The 25,227-nt window shown below is 35.3% G+C and overlaps 1 protein-coding gene across 2 annotated transcripts in view; it reads left to right on the top strand.

Annotated features, from left to right (window-relative positions):
• Positions 1–23,532, top strand: part of SNTG1 (syntrophin gamma 1) — a 318,609-nt gene extending 295,077 nt beyond the window's left edge. For both annotated transcript variants that reach the window (XM_030971023.1, XM_030971024.1), the window contains exons 17-18: positions 8,691–8,801; positions 17,671–23,532. In XM_030971023.1, the coding sequence (XP_030826883.1) occupies positions 8,691–8,801; positions 17,671–17,829 (270 nt within the window). In that variant the 3' untranslated portion in view covers positions 17,830–23,532. The remainder of the gene's footprint in view (positions 1–8,690; positions 8,802–17,670) is intronic.
• The last annotated feature ends 1,695 nt before the right edge of the window (positions 23,533–25,227 follow it).

The raw sequence follows: 25,227 nt of genomic DNA on the forward strand, positions 1-25,227 counted from the left end.
TAATTTCCTGAAAGGAGAATGAACAGCTTTTAAGACTACCTGGTTAAATCTGATTATGTCAAAATTTCAGAAAATTACTTCTCAATTCAGGTAAAAATTCTACCAAATACAATTTTGGCCACAAAGTAAGTTTTCTCCTTGCACCTTGAAAAGTAACGACGCGTGTATTTATGCCCCTACTCTTCTGTAGCACTTTTCAGAGCCAAAGCACCAGTGCAAAGTGTCATCTTTTATTAGCAATGTGTGGTTTGAAAGCAAACTGTGACACACAGCCCAAGCCAACACTGGCAAGTGTTTGATTATGATTATTTTGGTGATGTTGTCCTTCATTTGTGGTAGTTATAAACCTAGAGTCGAAAAGCCACCTGCTTCCTGTGTATGTGTTGGCATACACAGAAATGCAATTCTAATTAATAGGGAGTTTCCTCTAGGCATCTCTTCCACTGGGGACTTCTTCCAAAAAATGCCCACCAGCTTTAACCAATTTTATTTGCTTTATTTGAAATACAGGATGTCAAATAGAATCCCCTCACTGAACTTCCCTCTTTCTTCATCGCTGGTATTCTGTGAAAAGTGAATTTGGCTAATCTTTATGAATACCCTTTAGATACTTTGTTTTCTTTTCTGCCTTAATCACACATTCCAGATTCTGCTAGGTTACTCCTTGTGTTACAAGGTATCTTAGAATACAGCATCTACCCCAGAAATAAGTTTTCACTAGACACGTTCCATATGCTAAATGTTTTGTTTGGTTGGTTTTAAAATATAAAAATTCTAAAAAAGATGCAAAAGATTCTGCGGCAGTTCTTAGAAGTTATATACCAAATTTTATCCTAAATCATTTTTGCAGTATTGTGTATCAATGTCTACTGGAGAAAACATTTTTCTCAAGTCCCTCCTGACTATATCCTAGCACTCATGTCCTAAATTTGTCTAACATTAGCTAGTATATAGACATCAATGTTTTAATGAACAAATGTAACTCTCTCATGGGCAATTTCTGTTAGGTATGGAAGTACATAGATACTGTGATGAACATTTAAAAATAAGATTTGCAGCTGCAATTAGCCAGCTTAAGAATTAAGTATGGAGACTGATAGGTTAAAGAGAATAACAGAACATGTACAGAAGTTAATCTGACTACTATTCTGAAAGTGATGCAATGCATAAAACTACTTACTCAAGTGCCATTCAGTAACTGATTCTTAATGTGCTTCCATAAAAATGTATGGGGGGATGTACACAGAAATATGTATATTATATATTTCTGCATTACTGACATATTCCTTAAAATTGTTTTCTATCGTGTGCATATTTGCATCATCAATTCTACTAATAATATATTATGTGTTTTTGTGAATATACATTGCCATATACCTACCTGAGCAAAGTGCTGTGTCTGTAGTCCGTCATATTTACTGATCATAAAAACAGCAGTCAAAAATATATATTTGTCAGAAGAGGAAAGAAAGCATCCCTTGTAGGATTGAAAATAAATTAAGGTGCTGCTGAATTATATGGTGATACTAGAACAAAGTAAGAAAAGGCTCCATAATGGCCCACAAGGCACCTATCAACAAACCTCTGTGTACCTGGCCTGTGTTCTCTTGCAGAAACCTTCACCAAAAAAGAGAATGTACCATGAACAATAAGTAGCATTGCAAATATCTTTAATTTGGTTTCCATACCAAAAGCCTATTAAATCACACAGATCACTATTTCTCTTAATTTCTTTAGGAACAATCTCCCATGTTTTCTAGGAATATATACCTTGTCTGTCTCTTCATAAAACTAATACATATACAACATATTGAAATAAAACAGCATATAAAAACCTTCTTGATATTCAAATTTCAGTAGTAGGGAAGGCAGAAAAAAAAACAGGCTCACTGGAAGATGGAGATTTAATGATGTAACTGCTGTGAAAAAATATTTATTCCATACTTCAAGGTTTAAATGTTGAACAAATAGCTACTATAACTTTAATATAAGACATCAGCATGCTTCATACAGTTTTATGTTCTCTGGCTAGAAACAAATGTTGGTAGGTTTTCCATCAGTGCTAAGAAAATACACTGTAGTCTTTTAGCATTTTATGTAATTTCAGTAATGGACAAGAACAGTTATTTTAAAAGGGCTGACTTTCATGCTTTTTTTCCTTTGTCTCATTTTTGTTCTTTATCCTCTGTGTCCTCCACTGTCTTTCCCTTTACAGTTATAAAGCTGCAGCAGCTGACAAAGGAAATTGCCTTGGACCATAACTCTTTTGCAGTGAGACACTCTCCAGAGATCAGTAACACAGTAGAACTGAGCATGAACAAGATCTTAATCCTACTCAGTTCCCTACCGCTACTATAACTCTGGACAAAGTGTCACTTGGCAAGAATGAAATCTTTCTCAATTATCTATGAGACAAACAGACAAATTAAGGTGTATCCCAGGCACCTGAAGACTCAATTACTTTTGTTCTTAGAAGCAAGGACCTGGAGGGCTTAAGCTCTTGATTTAGTTTGACTTGTAGGAGTATCATGTATTTTAGTTAGACGACAAACAACATTAACTTTAAAGGTGCCCATTGAAGTTTAGCATAATTCTGTAACATATATCACACATTAAAAAATTGCCGTAAAAATCTTAAAGGAAGAATAATCCAAACAGTTAGAGTATCAAGAAAAAAGGAGCTGGAAACAGCTGTAGATTTTTGAAGGTGTGATGGAAAACACAACAAAGGAATTTGATGGAAGTAGAACTTGAAAAGTGATCTCTGACATCCTTTCCTTAATAAAGATGGTTTCTTTGTTTACTCCACCATTTACAGATGATCTTGGAATTAGCCGTCTAATTAATATAAAACACTGGCAGACTTAGGTTTTTTCCAAGCATCCTACTGAGGGCCAAACTTCTTTTGTCAGTATATAATAAAACCTGATTCATGCTAATGGAATGGCATTATGCTCATGATTTCCATAGATCATGTATGTAGACAAGGTGCACTTCATAAAATCATAGGATATCCTATGAGTTGGAAGGGACACATAAGAATCATCAAAGTCCTATTCCTGCTACTGCATGGTACAGCCCCATGAATCACACTCTGTGCCTGAGAGCACTGCACAACTTGAGCTCTGTCAGTCTTGGTGCTGTGACCACATCCCTGGGGAGCCTGTTTCAGTGCCCAAGCACCCTCTGGGTAAAAATCTTTTTCCTGATATCCAACCTAAACCTCCCCTGACACAATCTCAGGCCATTCCCTCAGGTCCTATCACTGGTCACCACAGAGAGATCAGTGCCTGTCACTCCTCTTTCCCTCACAAGGAAGTTGAAGACTATGATGAGGTCTTCCCTTAGTTTCCTCTTCTCCAAGAGGCCTCAGCTGGTCCTCATGTGGCTTCACGGGAGGTGAAATGATGCCATTGTAGTATGTGGTGCAAACGCTATTGCTCAAGTTTGTTAAGTGTAAATAGTCTTTCTGCTAGAAGAGGGTTGGTCCACAGCGGATAATTTGACACAGAAGAGACAAAACTGTTAAATAATAAATTAAAGGTAGTTCAATGAATCCACAGGACACAAATTAAATGTGTTCTGGTTGGAGATTCTTATGTTGACAAAATACACATTTTATTCCTAGTCGCAATGCTTAATGTCCTCTGTATCCTAAATCTATCCCAGAGCCATGGACTAGTCAGAGAGTCACATTTCTATGAATATTACTTAGAGCATGGTAAGTAAAAATACAGTCACCTATTTATTCTGTTTTTATTTGATAATCTGATCTCTATTTAGGATTAGAACAAACTCCTTGACTCAAAAGGAAACAAAACTCTAATGAATATTCCTAGTCATAGCCCAAACAGTTACAGTTATGTATTGCCACCTTTCTGATGTCATTACCTAGATGGAAAGTGATTTTGTTTGATGTCATCTCACCAAAATTGTATGTGGATTAGTCCAAGATTCTGGGAATGAGTAGCAAACTGACATATAATATGAATGTGAAAGAGTTTTCTAGGGTGACTTTAAGAATATGTGTTCTAGATCTAGCACTATTGCTAAGAATAGAAACAATAATAATTTTCTTCATTTGTATGGCTGTCTTACAGGTATAGACAAGTCAACAGCTTTTCTTCCATGTGTCATTTGTATGTTACATTTAAGTACCAACTATAAAATAAGAATATGCAGGCATAGAGCATCCTTTTTAATTATAGTAGAATAACACTGGCAGAAGATAATAGGCAGTAATTTGTTTGCAAAGACTAGCACAAATCAGTCCTAGATGATTACTTATAAATAAAATATTTCTCATTAAAAAATATTGGTGAAGAATCTTGGTCCCAGATACGTCACAGGAAAAAAATCCTGCTAATTCAGTGAATACAGGATTTTGCTTTTTGATGATTTATTACAATAATTTAATAACATCTCAAGAGGAGTCTTAAATCTAATTTGTCAGCTTGTCTGCACAGTTTATTTGTCTGCATTGCATTCTGGTATTCTTTAAAGTTAATTTTATTAAATGGTGTAAAATGCAAAAGGCAGCCTAAGCAATATATGAATAATAATTGGAAAAAGGATTTATATCTTATTGGTTGTTTTCAATTTTATGCATGATACATACTGTATTTGCTCAGAGAGATTGTCTTCTTACAGTGCAGTTTTCAAGACACGGATTAATTATGTCAGATTTTCTGTGGCCACACTGGGACTGTGCAAATTGTGACACTGGTGGTATTTTCAGTGTATGCCTTGGTCCCCACTTGCTGAATTGGACTGTTTGCTGTTGTTCTTAAATTCTATCTGTACTCATTAAATGAGAGTTCACTTTTCTCTCATTCATTGAGAAGCAATAAATAGTGCATACTGAGTTCTCCTCTTCATCTTCCATCAAGGCATCCTAATGTTGTGTGCCATGAATTAAAAGGTGTGCCAGGATCCTCAGGAGTAGCTGATGCCACTGTCTACAACAGAATCATTTTAATTCGGTTGCAATTTGTGCTTTAAAAGGAATTGGCACCTGGCCCACCTGTCAAATCTAGTCTAGGGCAAACAAAAATTTATTGCTTCCTATAAATGATGTATATAGACCTGTAAAGTATTCTCAGTGATGCAGGTTATGCACAGTTAATGAGGAAACTACTTGAAGAGAACAGGCTGTTTTTGTCAGCTAAAAGTAGCCCTATGAGTGTTGAGCTCAGTAACATTGCACCTTCAAACCAGTAGGTATTTCTGCTTATAGTTCATACTTCCTGAAAACTATTTTAGAAAAAATTTATGTGACACACTTTTAGGTGTTTGACAATTTTCAAAAAAGCCAGCGTGTTTTTCAAATGTACTTATTGGTTAAAAGTCAATATGTATACATGAATATATTTATACAAAATTAAAACAGCCTATGTTAACTTTCGGAAGCAATCATTCAACAAATGGTTTCAAGGAACTCTGATATTTGAAGACATTTAAAAATAATGTGACAGTGTGACACATTAATAATGTGGCTGTGACAGTGATGTAGATCAGTATTCCCAAGGATTCCTATACCTAATGCAGGAGAATTAGCCTTTAAAAATAGAATTTGGAAAAGTAACCGCAGTGAACCCTGTAACACTGAAGTCAACCTATAGAATCATGAAAGATAACACATGAAACTCTCTCTCCTGTGTTAATGTCACTGCTGTAGTTTCACATCTGTGTGGAACTGGTGCTCAGGTGAGTGGGTCTGATCTCCTTTCTTACTGTGGCACTATAGAGTAGTATTTGAAAAAGGATAGGTCCGGTCCCTGTTCATTGCTTATGCATTTTGCAGCAATGAAAATGAAAAGAACCACACTCAGAACATATGCAACCAGAGAAATTAATCCTGTGATCCCCAAGATACTTTATTTTTGAGCAATGTGACTGCAGTCACAGCATTCTGTATCCCTTATAGATATTCTATGCATATAAAATGTGTAGTTCTGGCTACACAGGGCAGCACTTCAACCTCTCTGGTAGGAGAAAGGATTTAAATGTGTCTTACTGGGCATATAATTAACTACTTTACTCAACTTTTGCTATCTAGAATTTGAACTTCTAGTTTAAGTGGTTTAAGCTATCTGTTACACTTTTAATGTAGTATAGTATATTGAAGTAAACACACATCCAAACTCTATCCTAATGAACCTGTTCTTGCCATTTTAAACCAGGATGTAGGATTTTTTTTATTCAGAGATTCTCTAGAAAAAGAAATAGCCAGGGTGACTTGCTTGAAATACTTTGTATTCATGACTTGGTGACTTAAAGCTCACAACATTTCCCTATTCTTATTTTTGCAAGTGACCAATCCCTCATGTGGACAATTTTGAGGGAAAGTGTGTGCAATTTGTTGAAGATCACTCAAAAGGAGCTGATAATTCTTTCATGTGGGAATCATTTAATGCATTGTCAATAGCATTTCTACTCCTTACACTTCAGATGAAGAGTATTTAATTGTCTCTGCAGAGACTCAGTTCTAGGAGCTTGTTTTAGTATCTTGGTGCTGAAGTGCAGTGTTGTTGGGATTAGTTCTCTCCACACTACAGACCTGATTTTGCAGTGTTTTTAAGAGCCCTGGCTGAGTAGTAGTCTCCAAAACCAGTGTTATGCATAAATTGAAGTGTGTTCCTGAGTTGTGCCTGGGGTTTGGTGGGACTGTCATTCTCTTTCCTCTGAATAGGAATGAAGTACATGGCAAAGTGTGGAAATGTCAAAGTACCTCAGTTCTATACATCCTTCATCTTCATTCAAACTTAATCGAACTGGGAATAAGGCCAGGTACCCTGGGATTTTTCCTGCACGTCTAAGGGTCCTTGTTAAAGCTGCATCTCTCTCCTGGCCTCTCCATATATCATCAGAGAAGAGAAAGATGATAGCTCATTGCTTTGATTGTTTTCTCCTGAGATAAAGAGAAAATCAGTGCCCTTTACATTTCTCATCCAGGAAATGACATACTTAAGTAGATTTGCTGTCCCTGCAGAAAGGCAACGGTCTTGATCTTCTGACAAGATTTCATGGATTTGTAAAATAAAAAGTAGTTTACAAAGCAGGTAGGAATATAGGCAGCTGAATGATGTTACATACTGGATTGTTTTGCTTAGAAGTTTGTTTTTTTTCTCTCACTATTTGTACAATATAAATAAGCACTTTGATCAAACAACGTCAAAGGAATTTCACACACAGAAATGAGGGAAGCTGTTCTGTTTTCTGTAGCACAGATTGGTGGGCTCAGGAGGACAACATTTGAAACAAATAGGATATATTTTCACATAAACTGCCAAATTCCTGTAGTTTATGTGAAACAGAATGTCCTTAACTCTGTTTATGGCAGATGGGAGCTCACCTGTCACATACACACAGAGAATGAAAGTGGTGCTGAGACTGGGGCTCTTTCTTTTAATCTGGAAGGGGCAACTATGTAGAGACAATTGTGGAGAAAAATTCTAGCACTTGCTTTGTGTATGGTGCACTGTTAAGATGCTGTCCTTGTGGTTTCTTTTCTTGTTAGGTTGCTAAGACAAACACAACCAACTCTATTCAGCTTGGTGCAGGGTAGAGATTTTGCCAGTCATAAAGAGACCAATACATCCCAAAGCAAAGGAGCCTGCATAGATTTAGGACAGTTAAAAATTTGACCTCCCCCATGTTCTGTTTAATTCCCAGTAGATACTAAACCATTCATAGATAAAGACTAAGGGCACAGATGGAAGTGTCCTACACCACTGAGTGGGTGTAATTTACAAACCCTTGTACAAAAGGGTTGCCTTAAGTTTCTGTGCTGTCAGATACCTGTGAAATTATTGTTCATCAAAGTAGTAGCACAATGTAAGCGATGATGATCTCCTAATTATGGGAAATACTACTGGAATCACAGTGAAACATTTTAACAATCCAAAATATCTGGATGGTGGGGGATGTCTTTAAATGAGGAGGAAAAGACAGCAAAAATAGCTCTTTTCCATTTTTAAGCAAAGTAGTTTAAAATTGTTTTTTTCTTCATAAATCCACATTAGATATAAAGAGATGTTTTTCTAGGCATCTGTAAATTTTATTAGTTGTATATTTACTTTGTAAAGCATAATGTCTTTTTCAACAAGACACATTGCAATTCATAATACAATTACTTGAAAGGCCGCTGATTGTTAGAATTAATTATTTGCTCAAATTTCTCACTAGAGCTCTCATAAATAAACTTGAAATATGTTCTCTTTAAAACATTTCTTTTGTTATTTTATCTTTTAAAAATAGAGATTTGTTTTTACTATTATATGCCCTTTATGTTAAGACTAGATTTTTTTAGTATGGGAGGAGTGGTCTTGTATGTCAGATCAACACTTCAGATAGAGTAGCAAAGCCTCAGATCATCAGTGGGAAAAAAAACCTTCTCTGTTTTCCTTAAATACTAAATACAGATAAAGGAATTTCAGGGTAAATTTCACAAATGTAGTCTGATGGGTGTTATTCAAGCACTGCCAAAGTATAACATATCTATATGATTAAAGGAACATCTGACCATAGAACACTACATTTATTTAATTATGTACCATAGAGGTGTTAAAACTTGCCTTGGAAGGAGATCAGCTATTTCTAATACAATTTTCAATGATAACTACATTGACTTACTTGTGTATGATTTTTTATATTTTGGTTTGGTTTTTTTTTTTTCTTTTTCCCTTTAGGCTGTGCTTTGGAGGTACAAGTTTTCCCAGCTCAAAGGTTCTTCAGATGATGGGAAGAGCAAAATCAAATTTTTGTTCCAAAACCAAGATACTAAACAAATTGAAGCAAAGGTAAAAACAATACATTGTTTGTATAAAGGCAATATACAATTTTCAAAGCAACTAGGGGAGCAGGGAAGTATAGTAAACTAAGCTACTTGGAAATATTAGATTAATGCACAAAAAATGCAAAGAAAACTGATGAAATTGAAGAAAACTGAACAAATTACTTTCATCTAGTTATAAGTTTTTTGAAATGTGTAATTAGATTTAAAAATAATAAAATACAGGATGTATGGTCTATATAGGTTTAGGCATGTTTTCCAACTCTCCCCTGTCATTTTGATAAAGCTATCTGAGAGCTTGAATACCCTGTTTATTGCCCTATAATTGTATCATGAAGAAATGGTGGAAAAATACATCCTTATGTCAACCTGGGAGCAAAACTCAGCGAAGGTTAAAAATCTGGTTTTATTTCTCAGAGGGAAAAAAAAAGTGTGGATTAAATACATATTTCCCAACAAGACTGAAGTGTCTGTGTCTAATGCAAAATCAGAAAAGTTGTATTTCCAGTCGTGCTTTTGATTCAAGAGTTAATTCATGACAATAGTAGCTGTGAGAGATTTAAGCTTACTACAATTTGTCTTTTGAGAATGAGGCCATTTACTGTTCCAATGTGTGTGAGAAGTGATCTTCCCAATGTCTCTGATGGTTGTAACTGCCTTAGAGTCTGGGTCAAAGTTCTTTTTTGACTAGAACCCACATTTTAGTGTAAACCTAAAGACTATTTTCTTGTTGATGTCTAAGGTTTGCTTTTAAAGCAAAGATATATTTACTATACTGTTTTTCTTGACCATGTCAGAGACAAAATTGCTGAATGAATGTGATAATAAAACAGTTGCATGAGCAAAAAGGAAATGGTTAAATAAATTGTCTGTAATTGCTAAAAATGCAGAGCATTATAAAATATGTAAAGAAAAAAATGCATTGTTTTGGGGATAGTTATGTGTTTAAATGCCAGTAGCTACATTAATCATCCTTCTCCATGTTACTTTATTCTTCATGTTAATTATTTTCGACCCAGCAGCTATTTACTTGATTTTGAGTGTTTTACACAGTAAAATTATGGTATGTAAGAGTTGCCGTTAAATAAACAGTGATAAAATGTGGGGACCATGGTTTTGATACCTTCATGTTCTGCTGCATCTCAAAGATAAATATTTTCTTATTTCTGATTTCCTTCAGAAGTATTTTTAGTAGTACAGAACTTTTTTTTTCAGCTCTAATAAGACAATGGAGTTTAACCTAATGTCATGAGGATGATTTTCTCTTAAGAAAGTAATCGTAAAATTTTATCCTGCTCTTATGTACAGATGAAGTTTCTAATATCTGTCTGCTATTGCTGTCATATTAACACATTATTTTAGCACTAACAAAAATCCATAGGAATCCAAGAATGACACACTCTGGGGTGTTGGGGGATTTTGGGGGTTTTAGTTTGCTTTTTTTTTAACTGGTAAAACTAGAATGTATTTTAAATACTGAATTACATTTAAAAAACCCCAAATAATAAAATGCAGATTTTTAAAAAAATAGTTTTTTTTAATGTTTTAAGTTATATCTGTCATATAAACCACTTACATATACATAAGTATGTTGGACATACATAAGCTTTAGAGGTATCCTGTGCCTTTATTGTACCTATTGTTATTTCCACTCAAATTGAGTTCTAGAAAATTCTGCCAAACTTTTATTAAGGTAGAAATACTACTTTATACCTTGTGAAGCCAGAGTATTATACAAACCTGCTAGCATGCTTAATTAATATGCCATCTTGTTCCCTGATTGCTGCTCTTTACTATAAATTTAAACTTTCACATTACTCAATTTTGAAATAAGAATTTATTTATTTAAATAATTTTCTTGGTGAGAAAAGCATATCAACTATATGCAAAATGTCAGGTTATATTCTCTTTGGAAGGTGCTGTGGCATTTATAATAAGCAATTCTATCCATTCCAATTTGTTTACATATTGAGTATGTTGCTTAGTCTAAGAAATATAGATAAATGTGTCTGTAAAATGAATGTGAAGGTTCTGGGGTCATATATTTTCAACGCTGGTTACCTTACAATTTTGTGGATAACCCCCTTCTGTATCCTTTAAATCTTTCATAGATTTAAAGCACTATTCATCGTAAGGAGAGGTGGAACAGTCTAGCCTCTAATTTCTTACTTTACATTCCTGAGTCAGAAGTATAGTTATTTGTGGAACTGTTGAGTCATTAAGAAATGCTAATCAGATTTTCAGAAATATTTGTGATGCCGGATTTCATGAATACTGTATGCAGACTTCATTTGAAATCAGAGGATGGAAATTTTGTAAAACATCTGTTAAAGGTTGTGATGAATATTCATGCCATAGGTATCATCACCTGTTAAATGCAGCCCTGCTTTGCAACTGGCCTGGAGACCCACTGCTGCAGCATTTTCTTTATGATTCTATTCTTTTTTCCCCAAGTTATAATACATGAGAAATAATCAGAATGTGGTGAAAGGAGAACTCAACAGAGAATAAAAACCAAAAAATTGAGGAGCCATTGCACCAATGTATTAGGGCTCTTTTACTTATTCCCAAGCAGCAATATGGAAACAGGGCATAGCAGGTAACTTTCCAGACACCACAAATACTGTGTTCAGTTTTGGGCTACTCACTAGAAGAAAGACATTAAGGTGGTGAAGTGAGTCCAGAAAAGGTCAACAGAGCTGGTGAAGGGTCTGGAACACAAGTCTGATGAGGAGCAACTGATGCAGCTGGGGTTGTCTAGCCTGGAGAAAAGGAGGCTCAGGAGGAATCTCATTGCTTTCTACTGCTTAAAAGGAGATTGTAGCCAGGTGGAGTCAGCCTGTTCTCAGAAGTAGCAAGCAATTGGACAAGACGAAATGGCCTCACGTTGCACCAGGGGAGGTATAGGTTGGATACTAGGAAAAATATATTCACCAGGAGGGTTGTCAATAATTGGAACAGGCTGCTCAGGGAAGTGGCAGAATCACCGCTCCCAAAGGGATAATCTAGATATGTAGAGGTAGCACTTGGGGACATGGTTTAGTAGTGGACTTGGCAGTGCTGGATTAACCATTGGACTCACATCCTATTCAACTTAATGATTCTATGATTCTATATAATAGCTTCACAGAAAAATATGAGTTATCAAAACCAAATTCTTCCCATCTTCCTTCATTTATAATGCAGGACATTTTGTGTATTTCATGCTTTCCCAGATGTGTGTGATTATGGCAAGTTGAACCTCTGTGATAATACCCTTTAGCTTTAGAACAGTTATTCATGATCTGCAGAATCAAGTGTCAAAATGCTCATTGAATTTTGATCCAAACTTAGACAAATTTGTTATTATTCTAGAAATGTGTTCCAACTTGTAGGAAAAAAATAAGTATGCATCTGCATTTTAAATTTTATCAAACCACCTTCATATTTGTCCAGCACCTTCTCTGTATTCTGGTGGAATATACTGAGATACCAATGTTAATGTTAGAAAAATCTAGGAAAAATGCATTTTTGAAGTAAAGTCTAGCACCACGTACTGGTGGTTATCAGTTAGCTTTTTTCATTGTTGTTGCTGGGAAAAACACTTGCCACCAGAGTTTATATTCCTAAGTGAAAGAAAGTCCTTCACTGATGCTGAAGAGCTAAGATTTTTATGATACTGTCAACATTTTTTATAGTGTGTTTCATGCCTGACTTGAAAAATTCAAAATGGCATGCCTTGAGACATACAGCATGTGCTGTGGATTTAGTTTTGACTTATTTTATGGTATTGTTCTTTTCAGCTTTAAAATCATTTTAGGTATTTAAACATTTCAAATACTGCCCTTTTTTTTTCCTGTAGAGACATTGTAGTCATGCTTTTTTTTGGCTTCTCTCTAAGTGAAATTATGTTCTTGTAAAGATATATAATGTAGAATAAAAGAAGTGTTTCCTCATGGATTTAAGCAGTTCTAGTCTAAAAATCTGAACAATAATTACCATAGGTCACACCAGTGGGTCTATGGCAGGGGGCTTGAAAGCAAACACCTAAATTAAAAGATATCTAAGGCAAGGTCTAAGTGGTTTCTGACAAGAAAACCACTTAACAGTAGCATTAATCACTGATACCCCTTAGACATTCCAATCTGTAGGTTATTTCCCAGCTGTCACTCAGCAGGAGATATTGCACAGTTTTGCTCTGTGGGACAAATTTTTTATGAGTAAGAGCTACAAAACAGAGCTGTCACCTTGACAGAATGTGGAGCCAATGTGTCCCTGTATTTGTTCTTATTGAGCTGTTTGGGTTAAAAAAACCCAAAAAACTAACTTGGGTTAAAAAAAAAAACAACTAAGCACAGGAGGGCAAAGCCCTCTCTGCATCTGTAAGGCCTGAGTGGGATTCACTTAGACCTTCCTATCTAGTTACTTATCAGTTTACCTATTTGTTTAGCTATACTTTAATGATCCATTGGTGTCTCAATAGTATCACAGCAGCTTCTGGAGGTGATACACAATCTAAGGACTGTAATAAACTCAGAGGGGTGTGACCTTCAATATAACCTAAGTATTAGACTTTTCTGACAAAACAGAGGAGTACCTTAAATCTTTGAGAGTTCCTATTTTGAGATAAACATATGCTTCCAAACATAGGAATAAATGATGTGTGTGAAAATCAGCATGTTATTACATAATTGAATTTTTACCAAGCTGGGAACTGAGGATCTCTCTATGCTTGGTAAAACACATACGACTCAAAAGCTGCACTTCAGTCTGTGCTTTCACCTCCCCAACTTGCAGCACAACAGTTCTCTCAGAAAAACTCAGGCAAAGCCACATTGCTGTGCTGCATCAGGTGAGCTTTTTTTCACAGATTGGCTGAACTCCTAAACTGAGCAGTACAAAACTCAAGGGGGTACAAAAATAAGTTTATCAAGATGAAGGTCCAGTCAATTGTCTTCCTCTATTTGAATATGGAAAACCAAAGGCACAAATATGGTATCAGCTAAGGAAGAAATTTAACTTCAAGGATTTCACATTAATCTCATTATTAATTAATACTATCTTAGTATTAATTAATGCCAATTAATAGTACTTGAAATTATCTTGTGAAGAAATCTAATCTAAATATCCTGAATGACTACTGATCACATTACTGTGAACAAAATACCCACTTTCTACTGTTGCAAGGTGACTTGATGGGTGCTTGCATCATTTTCCAGGCTGACATTTCTGCTCGTTTCAAGTCTGTTCTCCAAAATGCAATTTTAAATTAATCCTTGTTCTTAGCCTTGAGGGTTTTTCAGTGAGCATCACAGTGCTCTTCACATTTAGAGCATCATCTTTAAATGGGTTATAAGTATACAGCCTTAAGATTTTTATAGAGTGATTGCTCAGTTCCAGTTACGAAATTTTTGAATTCACATTTCTGACTTGTGTTGATTTCTGTGGTTCAGTTTTTAGTTTCCCCTTGTCTTGTACATGGATTATTTGTCTAATATCTATTTTAGATCAGATTCTATGCAAATATAGAGAGACCACATAACTCCACTTTTGATGAACAAATATCTTCTCATATTAGCTGTTTGTATATGGATGAAAGAGAAGACTTTTTAAATATACCAAGGGTGTTTCAAAACAAAATTGCTGGATTTTGTAAATGTATAACTTATGTAGTTGTATCACACTACATATGTATAATACAATGCAATAAGAGATTGCTGAGGTTTGTTTTTTTTCTTTTGGGAAAACTCACTTTTTTCTCTTTCTTTCTCTGTCTTTTCAATTACAAAGACTTTCTTTGTGAAAGGCTACTAGAATTCCAGTATACAAATATACTTCTGACATTTTCAATGGCTGCATCTTTCTCACATGCCTTTTTGCCCACTTATGTTGTCCTCAGCAGGAACTGCAGATGTTCAGATTAACAATCTGGTGTAATGACAGCAGTGTGGGATGAGAGCAGTTTAATCAAAAGATAGCTTAGAAAGACAGTTCGAAGACCAGAGGGTACACTGATATTCCTCGGAGAGTAGGGCCTTAGCTGAGCTGTACTGGCAACAGTCTGGAAGTTGTGATAATAGTAAATTGTGTACTTGTGCATGGACAAGTAGAAGTGGCTTAAATTAGGATTTCTTTGCTTTTTGGAGGATTCAGAGCATGTGACTTTCCCTACTGGTATCAACTTCAAGGGCTTAACTGTACATTTTTTCAGGTTTCTTAGGGTTTGTCTGTTTGTTCACTTGAAACTTCATCTTTACTATGTGTGCAGCACACACTACCCTGCCTAGAGGAAAGTATATGCAGACAAAAGTATGGCTGAGGACAGTGTGTGCAGAAATAACCAGGGTGGCTGCGGGTGAACAGGGGTGAACAAGAGCCTGTGGGTTCCCCTCTGTCTGCTAGCAGTAGTGCCAACCTGGAGACACCTAAAAGGGCAAGTTCCCAGCAGAAGTGAGGGCATGTTTTTTCTGTCAGCAGCCCAGAGTGGTATCTCTTTGTTAAGGTTTCTTGTGATTAGGCTGATCTGCCTGAAAAGTGTTGTTCCTGATAAAGTCCTGTTCCCATCAATCAGGCTTTTGGGAACGGAGTTGCAGGCATTAATCAGATCCACATCTACTTGCTACATACCAGTCAACCTACTGTGCTTCAAGGTGCTTTACTTTCTAGTTAAAAATGCATGTGTTCATTGCAAATAATAACTGGGCATTTGCTGATTTCTCAGTGCTGTTCTTTGCAGTAAAGGTAATTTCCATGTTGTGTCATTACTGTTGATAACAGTTATCAAGTGGGAACACCCAGAGGATGTTCTGTTGCCTCATCCATTTCCCTTGATGGACAATTGAGCAGTGGATACTCCTGATGTGTTACTATTGCAGAAAGCTGTGATAACTCTTGGAAATAATTTACTCACGCACTGTGAAAATTCAGTGTCCAGTAATTATGATAGTAACAGCATTACCTAATTGACTTGGACAATTCTTAAACTGTAGCATTTGTTTAAATGTGGTTATCTTGTTGAGACATAGGGGGAACTGCAGTCTTTCTACAGATGATACATGCAATTGATATTAAAAATATTAAAAACATTCCATCAGTCCACTAAATATTCATTCCCTTATCTTAAGCTTCAGTTGTGTTTTTATAGTACTAAAAAGGTAAATAAATAAATTAATAAAATGAAGTTAACTGAAAAGTAACTTAATTCCAATGACTCATAGTTATTATTCTGAAATAGCTTCCATAATTCCTTGTTTTCTCATCTTTGAATGACCATTGTTTTCCTATTTATGATAAATTTTCTTATTTTAAAATTTGAGGGAGGAAAAATCCACATTGACGTAGTAATAAAATTTCCATCCTCTTTGGCTTTAAAACTGAGAATGTCTCTAAATGGGTTCGTTTTTTATAAAGGCACAGCTGGCAGGTTTGTGAAACTTGGCGTAAATTTTTTCTTCTTTATTGAAAATTGGTCATCAGGGGAGTTTAAAAACCTCATGGGATGTCATCAGTTTGTTTTTGAGCATGTCTGAAGGACATCTGCTGAGGCTGTAGGAGACCTGAACAAAGCTTCACCCATTCAGTACATCACTGGACACTCTGCACATCCAGCTGTCTGCCTTCACACCATTGTCCCTCACCTGTGAAGGCTTTGTGAATGTCCCCATGTATTCTGTGAAGCAATGTCTTCAGGAAATCTCAAGAGGCAGAAAATTGCAGGTTGATGTCCTTTGAGAGATTTAGCAATTTTTTTTAAAATTTAAAACATTTTCAATATTCTTCTAAACGGAAGAGCAAACCCTGGCACTATACAGCCTGGAAATACCAATGCTAGAGAGAAAGACAAGTAGAATATACCACAGATAGTAATTATTGGCTTCATGTTGCAATGAAAAAATCCGTATGGGCAGTGAATCAAAGCAGAAATGTAAAATCTGTACTGGTTCCCCATGACTTATATTGAAGTATTGAAGTATTGAATTACTGAGGTATTGAAGTACCTTAGTAATTGCTTTCAAATACAACAGATATTTATTGATTAAATACCAGCTTCAAAAACAGGTACTGAAAATAATCTAAAAAAATTGATCAGATAAGGTCAATTAGACATAAAGGAGCAAATTTATATGTGTTGAAAAATGTAGTTTTTATTTATTTTCTCTCTGGTGCAGTCTAAAAAAGGCCCAGCTAGTCTAATCACATGCTGAGCAGGCTATAAAGAAATGTAAATTAAAGCAGAAAATAAGGAATTTTTATAAAATTCCTAATAAATTTAAAACATGGAATATATTCATTTTTTGGCCCAATAACAAATCCAAATTATCACTGTGTGATAGTAGCATATTTTGAAAATATATCCTCTCTTTTTTAATATATATTGAAGAATCAGGTAAGAAAATAGCTGTTTAATAATGTGATTTAATAGCTGATTAATAGTGTAAGAAGACATGAAGAACAAATGTAATATATGTGAAATTCAATATTATTAATTTTTGTGGGCACATTGGTTAAATAGTGGTAGTCCAGAGGTGTGCAGACTGTTACAGCACAACCATAAAGTTTCTATCTAAATTAACCTGCAAAACTGCCAAATGTGCATTAACCTGAGCAAAATAAAAATTATATAGTGTCACTTTCTTTCCCCTTTAGCTAGTAGGATCTCATATTTCTATGAGGCACTTAAACCAGAAATTTGTCCATCTTAGCCTCCAAGCAATTATTTACGGAATGTTCCATTTTCAATGTCTAAGTCTCTATAATGGATAATTGTAAGGCACATCAGCAGAAATACATCAAGATATTAAAATTATTGCTGTTTTAACAGTGGTTCATTCCTGGTTATATGCTTATGGGGTATTTTTCCATTTCATGTTTAATCTTTTTTTTTTTTTCACTTCCAGGAGCTGGAGTTTTCTAACCTATTTGCAGTCCTTCACTGTATCCACTCATTCTTTGCAGCCAAAGTGGCTTGTTTGGACCCTTTGTATGTAGGCAGCCAAGCCACAGCTTCTGCTGCTCCCACAACTTCTGGTACTGGCAAATTAAAGTATTCTACTTGATATTCACCTTGACAGCACTGCCACTTAACAACGAGATATAAAAATGTATAAATATTCATAAGATTTAGACCTTTGGTGAACCATGTATGTGGAAACCAATCCTGGAGGCAAGACATCTTGCAGCATCAGCAGATAAATGGTCACGTGGGATCATAATTTCATCTTGGTTCTGCAAGACATCAGTAAATAAACCTAGTCAAAACCCCAGAATAGGATGGATATGCTTTTAGTATTATCTATTTGTACTTACATAGTGCTTTAAGCAACAGTGGAAGCAAAGGAAGAAATGGCGAAATGAAGCACTTGAGTATTTAATAAAATTTTCAAATTGCTGTAATAATACACAAATAGAATTGTCATTTTCCTCCTTTCAGATGTTTTTAAATGACAATATGCTAAACTCTGAGTATGAACATAATGCCCTATCATTATATTATAAATGAGAGCAAGCATACAGTACATGGTGACAAAGGAGATAAGCGTGAAAAGACATTTGTGTAAGTACCTCCTCAAATAAGAAAGCACTTTAAGCACTGTTGTAAACCCATACTTGTTTTCATACATGGAATCATGCTGCTTTTTCCATTTTGTTCTCTTCATCTAACAGGAGCAGCAGCAAACATATAGCCATACTGATCTGATACATTAAAAACAAAACAAAACAAGCCACAAAAAGAAAAAAAATACTTTTTCATGGATAAGTTCCTCTTCTTCAAGTAAAAATAATGGCATATGAATTTAATTTTAATTATAAATTAAGTGCAAGTACAAAAAATAGTGTGTCATCTATTTATTTCCTCTTTTTTTTTTTTTGTTAAGAATTAAATACTGTAAATCTAACAGTCTTTGTTCACAAGAGTTTGAAGTTGTTTCAGACAACTCACTTAATACATTGTTTCCATGGCTAACCTTGATTTCACATCATTGGTGAACTTATGTTTCATTTAAATTCTCAACAAATAGATATTTTTCATTATGCTTTAAAAATTATTTTACCCTTTGAATTCTTAATAAGTTATTTTATATATATATTGATAGTAAGATGGAAATAAATTGAATAAGCTATAAAGAAAGCGTTACAGAATGCATAATTTCTTTGTTTTTTGAGACCTTTACATCACTCTGGATCAAGTACTAGTTTCAGAGTATCATTTAATGATTAAATATAAAGGACTTTAAGTTTAAAATTAATAACTTTGTTTAATTGCAATTTTATAATATAATTTAATTTTGCGCTATGACACAAACAAGTGAGGATGATGGAAAAAAGGTATACATTTTCAGGCGTAGTTTTTGGGGCTTCTATTTATTGTATTGAAATCAAAACTACTTTTTTCCCCCCTTCCACTTAAACTTGTTAGTGGCACTTACGAGATAGGACCACCGTCTTCCTTGTTTAGCAGAAAGAGTAATTCTATCACATCCCTTTATATGGGTTAAGATGATCAATACTTCAAAATTGAAGCCAGAGGAGAGCTTATCCAAATGGGAACAATCCAAAATGCAAGGTAAGGACAAAAGATGAATGAAATTAAGGAGCAAATCATGTCTCTGTTTTTTTGCTTTGCATTAGAAATATTTAGATTGACATGTGTGAGAGTAACATTGTTTTGTAGCATAGCTGATCTAATTTGATACTAGTTCCAAATAATCTGAAAATATTTAGGGGAGGGGAACTCTTTTACCACTTTCAAAGGTCTTCTGGTACACACGTACTTCATATTAGTACACCTCCAAGGGCTACACATTTATTTTCTATCCTAAATTCGGTGGAATGATGTAACAATCCAGCTATTAAATGCTACTCTAAGTTGCATTCAAAATTCAATGTTTTCATAGACACCATCATGAACTTTTCAATAAGAATTGTCCCTAAATATGGGGGTCACATCTGAAGGACAGATAAAACTAAGATAAAACTGCCATGGCTGTCCATAGGATCTTGAGCTTGGACACAAACCCCAGATATTTTGAATCTAAAGCTATAGCAGTTTAAGAGGTTTAACAATGGTAACTTAGGTGCTGCCCTGGCCTAGAAAGCATGTAAGAAAAACAAAAATTTTGGCAGAGCATTAACAGTGCTGAAAAGAGAAGCCTAATATCTTTTAATGACAGTTCTCAGTGCTCCCAAATAATCTCCTCCACTTCAGCGCATTACTGTGGCACTGTCACAACAGTGTGGCCATGTGCTCCCACCTCTGCTGGCAATAGCAGAATCTGAAACTGGTCAGCTGCTGGGTGAATATTTTCCCTTCAACTGTTCGTGTGATGTGCAGTTGCATCACTGAATCTGAGGGGTGTTTAGGAGACGTGCTTGAATGAGAGTAACATTTACCCAAGCCAGCACAAAATATGCCATTGCAAATTTCTGTAGATGAAGGAATTCCATTATATGAAAGCCCCCCTGAAGATCTCTGTCAGGAATTGTCTTTGTAGAACACCTGGATTCATCACTGAGAGTTTTGCAACTGGGCATTAAATACAGAATATTTAAGAAACACATTAGCCTGTAAATTTTTTTGTTATTGTTGTTTTTCTAGGGAGGTAAACTGTTGGGGCTTCATCAGTACTTTTATTTTCAAGAAGAATAGTGTTATTGAAAGAATATAAGATGTCATAGCTTTGACTGCAGGTCAGTGTTGATTTGTAAATGCAGCAGGCATTTGTGCAGTGACCTGACAAAATATTCAGAGGTGACTCTGCATCCAACCTTGCCCTTGCAGAGCAACTTGGTCAGAAATTCGGTATTGAACCAAAGAGGCAAAATTTTAAATTCTGTGTTATACTAATCCTGAAATATCAAAATAAAATTTACAAACATATTAAATGGCTACATTTTGCATTTAAATGCCTACATTTAAAGCATAGTGAACTCCATATGCATATGTCAAAAGTCGGGCTTTGTGTTTCAGCCTGTCATTTCACACATAGAGTATAATGAATACAAGTGTTTTTTTAAGTCAACACAGCCCATTGACAATGAAAAGACAGAATTATAATGAGCCATCAGCTTTTGCTAAAAATCTGTATGCAAGTGATAGCAAATATTTTACCAAGAAGCAGTAAACAAACCAATCCATAGCATAATACGTAATTTCTTCTCTTTATGTCATGATATTTTCAAGTAAGTTTAATTAAAAAAATTCTTTATAGTACTGTGCCTATTGATGTTATATAGTATACCAAAAATACGTACTCTTAAGTATAACTAGATGTATTTGGCTTGATTTGGTTTGCTTTATGATGGCAGTTTTAGATTATCTGGTCTTCACAGAACTAATCATATGCTAGGTTATAGTGTTAGCATAATTTTATTATGGAAGTGTTACAAATTTGAATACATTTATTCTTGATTCCATTAGTAAATGAATATGCTTCATTTTCTACATCTTTTAAAAATAACAGTTACAGATTTTCAAAAGAGCTTTGCATTCCAGTAGCGCAATGGCATCTTTGAAATAAAAATCAGCATATATTTAGCTGTTGACCATTTTATCATGTTAATTAAGTGCATCAAGAATTTTGTGGAGAAGAGCTAGTAGTAAGAGGGCTATTTTTTTAAACCAGTCATTTAAAGTTTTATCTATTCAAACTAGAATTATTAAGAATGCAAACCAATAATATACAGTATCAATATGCTTTGAGAAAAGAATAATGGAAAATCTTGTTTTCTAAATTAGTTCTTGATTCCACAAAATGATATATATTTATTTATTTTAAATGCAGAGACTTATCAGAACACCTCAAAGTGCATGATTAAACCTGTAGTTGTCAACACTGCAGCCTGTTGCAGAAAGCAATTACAAGAAAGCTTTTGGAAATTTTATTAATATTGAAAACACTAAGCCCTACATTTCACTTTCTATTTCTTTATGTGGTATTTTGGTCTCTGAAAAAGTCTAGTGTCTGAAAAAAAGTTAAAGCTGATTTTAAAAAGTTCTGTCTCAGGCAGTTATGAGTCTGAGCTTAAAGCTCACACCTCTGACTGGTTCAGTATGATGGGAAACATGAAAGACTCACTTAAGGTCCCAAAATTTAAGTACCTGTCTTAGATGCCTGAGGTTGTACCTCAGGCACTTCAAAAGGGAAACACAGGGTGGGAATATAGCTTAAGATCTCTGAAGGTGCACGTGTATGTGTCTCTCTTTCTCTCTGTTTCTCTAAGGAACTAGAGGTGCTTCTATTTTAGTGTTTTCATTTTATCAGGAATGTGCTTTTTAAGCCAGGCTCCTGCCTACAGCCACTCATGCAATTTTTCTTATCACAGAACAGTAATCAAGCACATGAGCTGTTTCTTTCAAGATGACACTAAGCAAGCGTCCTAGTTCCAGGTCCTGGTGGGCTTTCAGACCATGCCGCCCAGCTGAAATGAGTCCAGAGTAAAAAACCCTCTGAGATGCTACCAGCAAGACTGCCAGGTCCTGGTGCCAGCTTTTTCTGGGGCTGTGGCAGCTCCTGCTCATGCACCGTGGGGAAAAAACTAGAAAAGCTAAACAAGCTAAAAAAGCTGAGCTTCACAGTGTAGTCCCCTGGAGCTCAGTGCCTGGAAGGGGATGCTGTGCTGCAGCAAGGGGCAGAATGAAGTTGAAAAGGGCTGATGCTGCCCAGGCAGGTTATTCTGCATCAATTTTTCCCTCACCACACCAGGGGAGTATTGGCTGCGAGCAGGCTGCCCCATGCTGGTCAGCCCTCTGCCCCTGCTGCATCTTTCTCCCCATCTGCCACAAACACGCCCCTGAATATTGGCTCTGGGGTCCCCAAGCACACTTCCGTGTTCCCTCACTCCCGTTGCTCAGACAGATGCCAAACTGTTTTTAGCTACGTAATGGAGCTTCTAAACCTTGTACAGGGCCAGGGGACAGAGTTAAGGTTTATGGCAAGAGCATAAGAGTGCTTGAGTGTGTGATTAACTTTCAGGTTATGGCAAATAAAGTCTTATCTGTGCTAAAGTGCTTTCCTGACTTGGAGGGATGTTAAGTGGAATTATTTTATTTTCCTGGAATAAGTTCTATAATGTCAACACATTTCTACTTGCTTGGCTCCATTTTCAGGAAGTTTAGCAGAGACAGTGGTTCATATCGTCTTGAAACCATAAAGAAAAAAAATATTGGAACGCTGGAATAATAATAAAAAAAACAACTCCTGTTCAGATTCTGTATATTATTACAGTACATTGTATCTATTGAAACATATTGAACAATGTAAAAACAAATGCTTTTATTTACATTTCCTTGTCAGATTTCGCCATGGTATACATGCCTTCCACTTTCAACAACTTTCTCCACTGAAATCCCAGCTATCTGTTACAGAAATCTTTTGCTATTCAGTATATACTAATATATAATGCTGTGTGTTTGTATGTGTGGGTGTGCGTGTGTGTGTGTATGTATGGGGGTGTGTGTCTATATATTAGTATATACTAATGGAATATATTCAGTATATATTAATGAAAGTTACATATTAGGCACAACTGTAAAACAGAAGCATACATCCATGAAGCTTTATATTTAAAAACTTACAATACTATAAAGAAACATATGTATATTAGTTGAAGAAATGGCTATTTTTGCAGGGTATGCACAATCTGGATATATGATAATAAATTGATAAACATTAACAGATTTATTATTTCATACCTCCAGGAACTTAAAGATTTTTTTAATTATTCTTATCCCTTTAGCATATTTGCAATATATGTCATAAATTTTAATTTGTTATGGATTAAAATGACTGAAAAAAATGTAATAGAAAGTCCTATATATTTTATAAATATTAAAAAAATAAGAAAAGCTATTCAAATTATTTATTTCATTTTTAGTTAAGGTTTTGTGATTGTTTGTAATATGTATTTGTGACAAGCATAAGTCACTTAGTTGTTTAAGCTCATTAATGTACCACTAATAAAATGCTATCTTCTGTTTTGTTTTTGTTATGCTTCTTTTTGTAATGGAACATAGCAGAAAAAATAGAAAATAAATACTTTTTTAACTAATCTTTTGCATTCAGTCATACAGTGTATGAGTTTTATATCGTTGAAAGCCAAGCATGGGAAATCAAGGAAGCTTTTGAAGAAACTGGGGTGGTAAAGTTATTTCCTAAAAGCTGTTTATTTAATAGAAATAATGACCATTCCTTACTTGTATGATCATTTCTACCAGGCCTGTCACCCACTTAATGCCTGACTAGGACTTTGGAAATATCCCACTCTCCCCTGGTTATGAAGCTCAACCTACAACTATCACCCAGCCCCCAGATTATTTTACCATTGACATTTAAGTGCTTAGTTGGTTGGAATTAACCTAGGCCCAATATTGCACTGCCTGAAGGTATTTTGGTAGATCTTTGAAACCAAACAGTTTTCAAATGGTCCTTCAACTACTAGAGCAAAAACAACCTTGATGAGTTTAATTTTGTTTGGTTTTTTTTTTCTTACTGCAGGAAGAGATGCTGGAAGATGGGGAGCCCCTGCTTTTATTTAGGCACATTTGTACCTTTTTGTCAGTTTAGGGTAGGAGTTTGCAGTGCACATCTCACATGCACATTTTTGATGCCTTTTTTGTGCTCCAAGTGTGGGAAGGCCAGGTAAGCTCCCTTACAACAGTGCTGCTGTCACCTGTCTCAGCCCTTCCAAAAGCATTTCCCAAGGCTTTCTCCAGAGGCTGGCATTGCTTTCCTTAGCCCTCTACCCAAGGGAATCTTCTTTGGTGGCCCCAGCCCTTTCAGCATCTTGAAGAGAAGGAAAAAATATGAACTAATGTTAAGCACAATGAATACCCTGTGTTAAAAAAATTCTCAGTCCTCATTCCCTGAAGTAATTAGGCTGTTGTCGGTCAGCAAACATGCATAGCTCTGCCAGATCAGTTACCTTTCTATGTCTAAAGTGTGGGTCTATACCTCATTTAAGTGAAGGGGCAGAAAAAATGAGGAGAGTGAGGTCTTTAAAAAACTTAGAATATTACAGTTTGGAGTACCTTGATAGTCCATATATTCCAAATGTACAGGAATTCTCTTAGAGTCACAATTTTCATTTGCTCATTAAGTATGAACTATATTTTGTATTAAGAGCATGGACTTACATAGGACTGAAAGGTTTGTTTATTCTGGAAGTACCTATCTTCTTCTGAATTATCTTTTTATCTCCTTCTGAATTATCTTCTAAATTATCTTAAAGGATAATTTACATCTTCCCCGCATGTTTTGGCCTCAAATGAAAGTTCTTGCAATCAAAATTTCCTAAGATATAGTCCTTGAATAAGATTCTTTAAATTCATGTTTATTATGTTCCACAGCTAGTATGCTTTTACTCCAAGCCCTACAACAACTTATTCTTGCAACATTTGAAATTATGATCTATTTACCTGTGCATCTGACCAATAAGAGTTTAAAAAGTATGATATT

Source organism: Camarhynchus parvulus, chromosome 2 (assembly GCF_901933205.1).
Source record: "Camarhynchus parvulus chromosome 2, STF_HiC, whole genome shotgun sequence".
In the NCBI taxonomy this organism is placed as follows: Eukaryota; Metazoa; Chordata; class Aves; order Passeriformes; family Thraupidae; genus Camarhynchus; species Camarhynchus parvulus.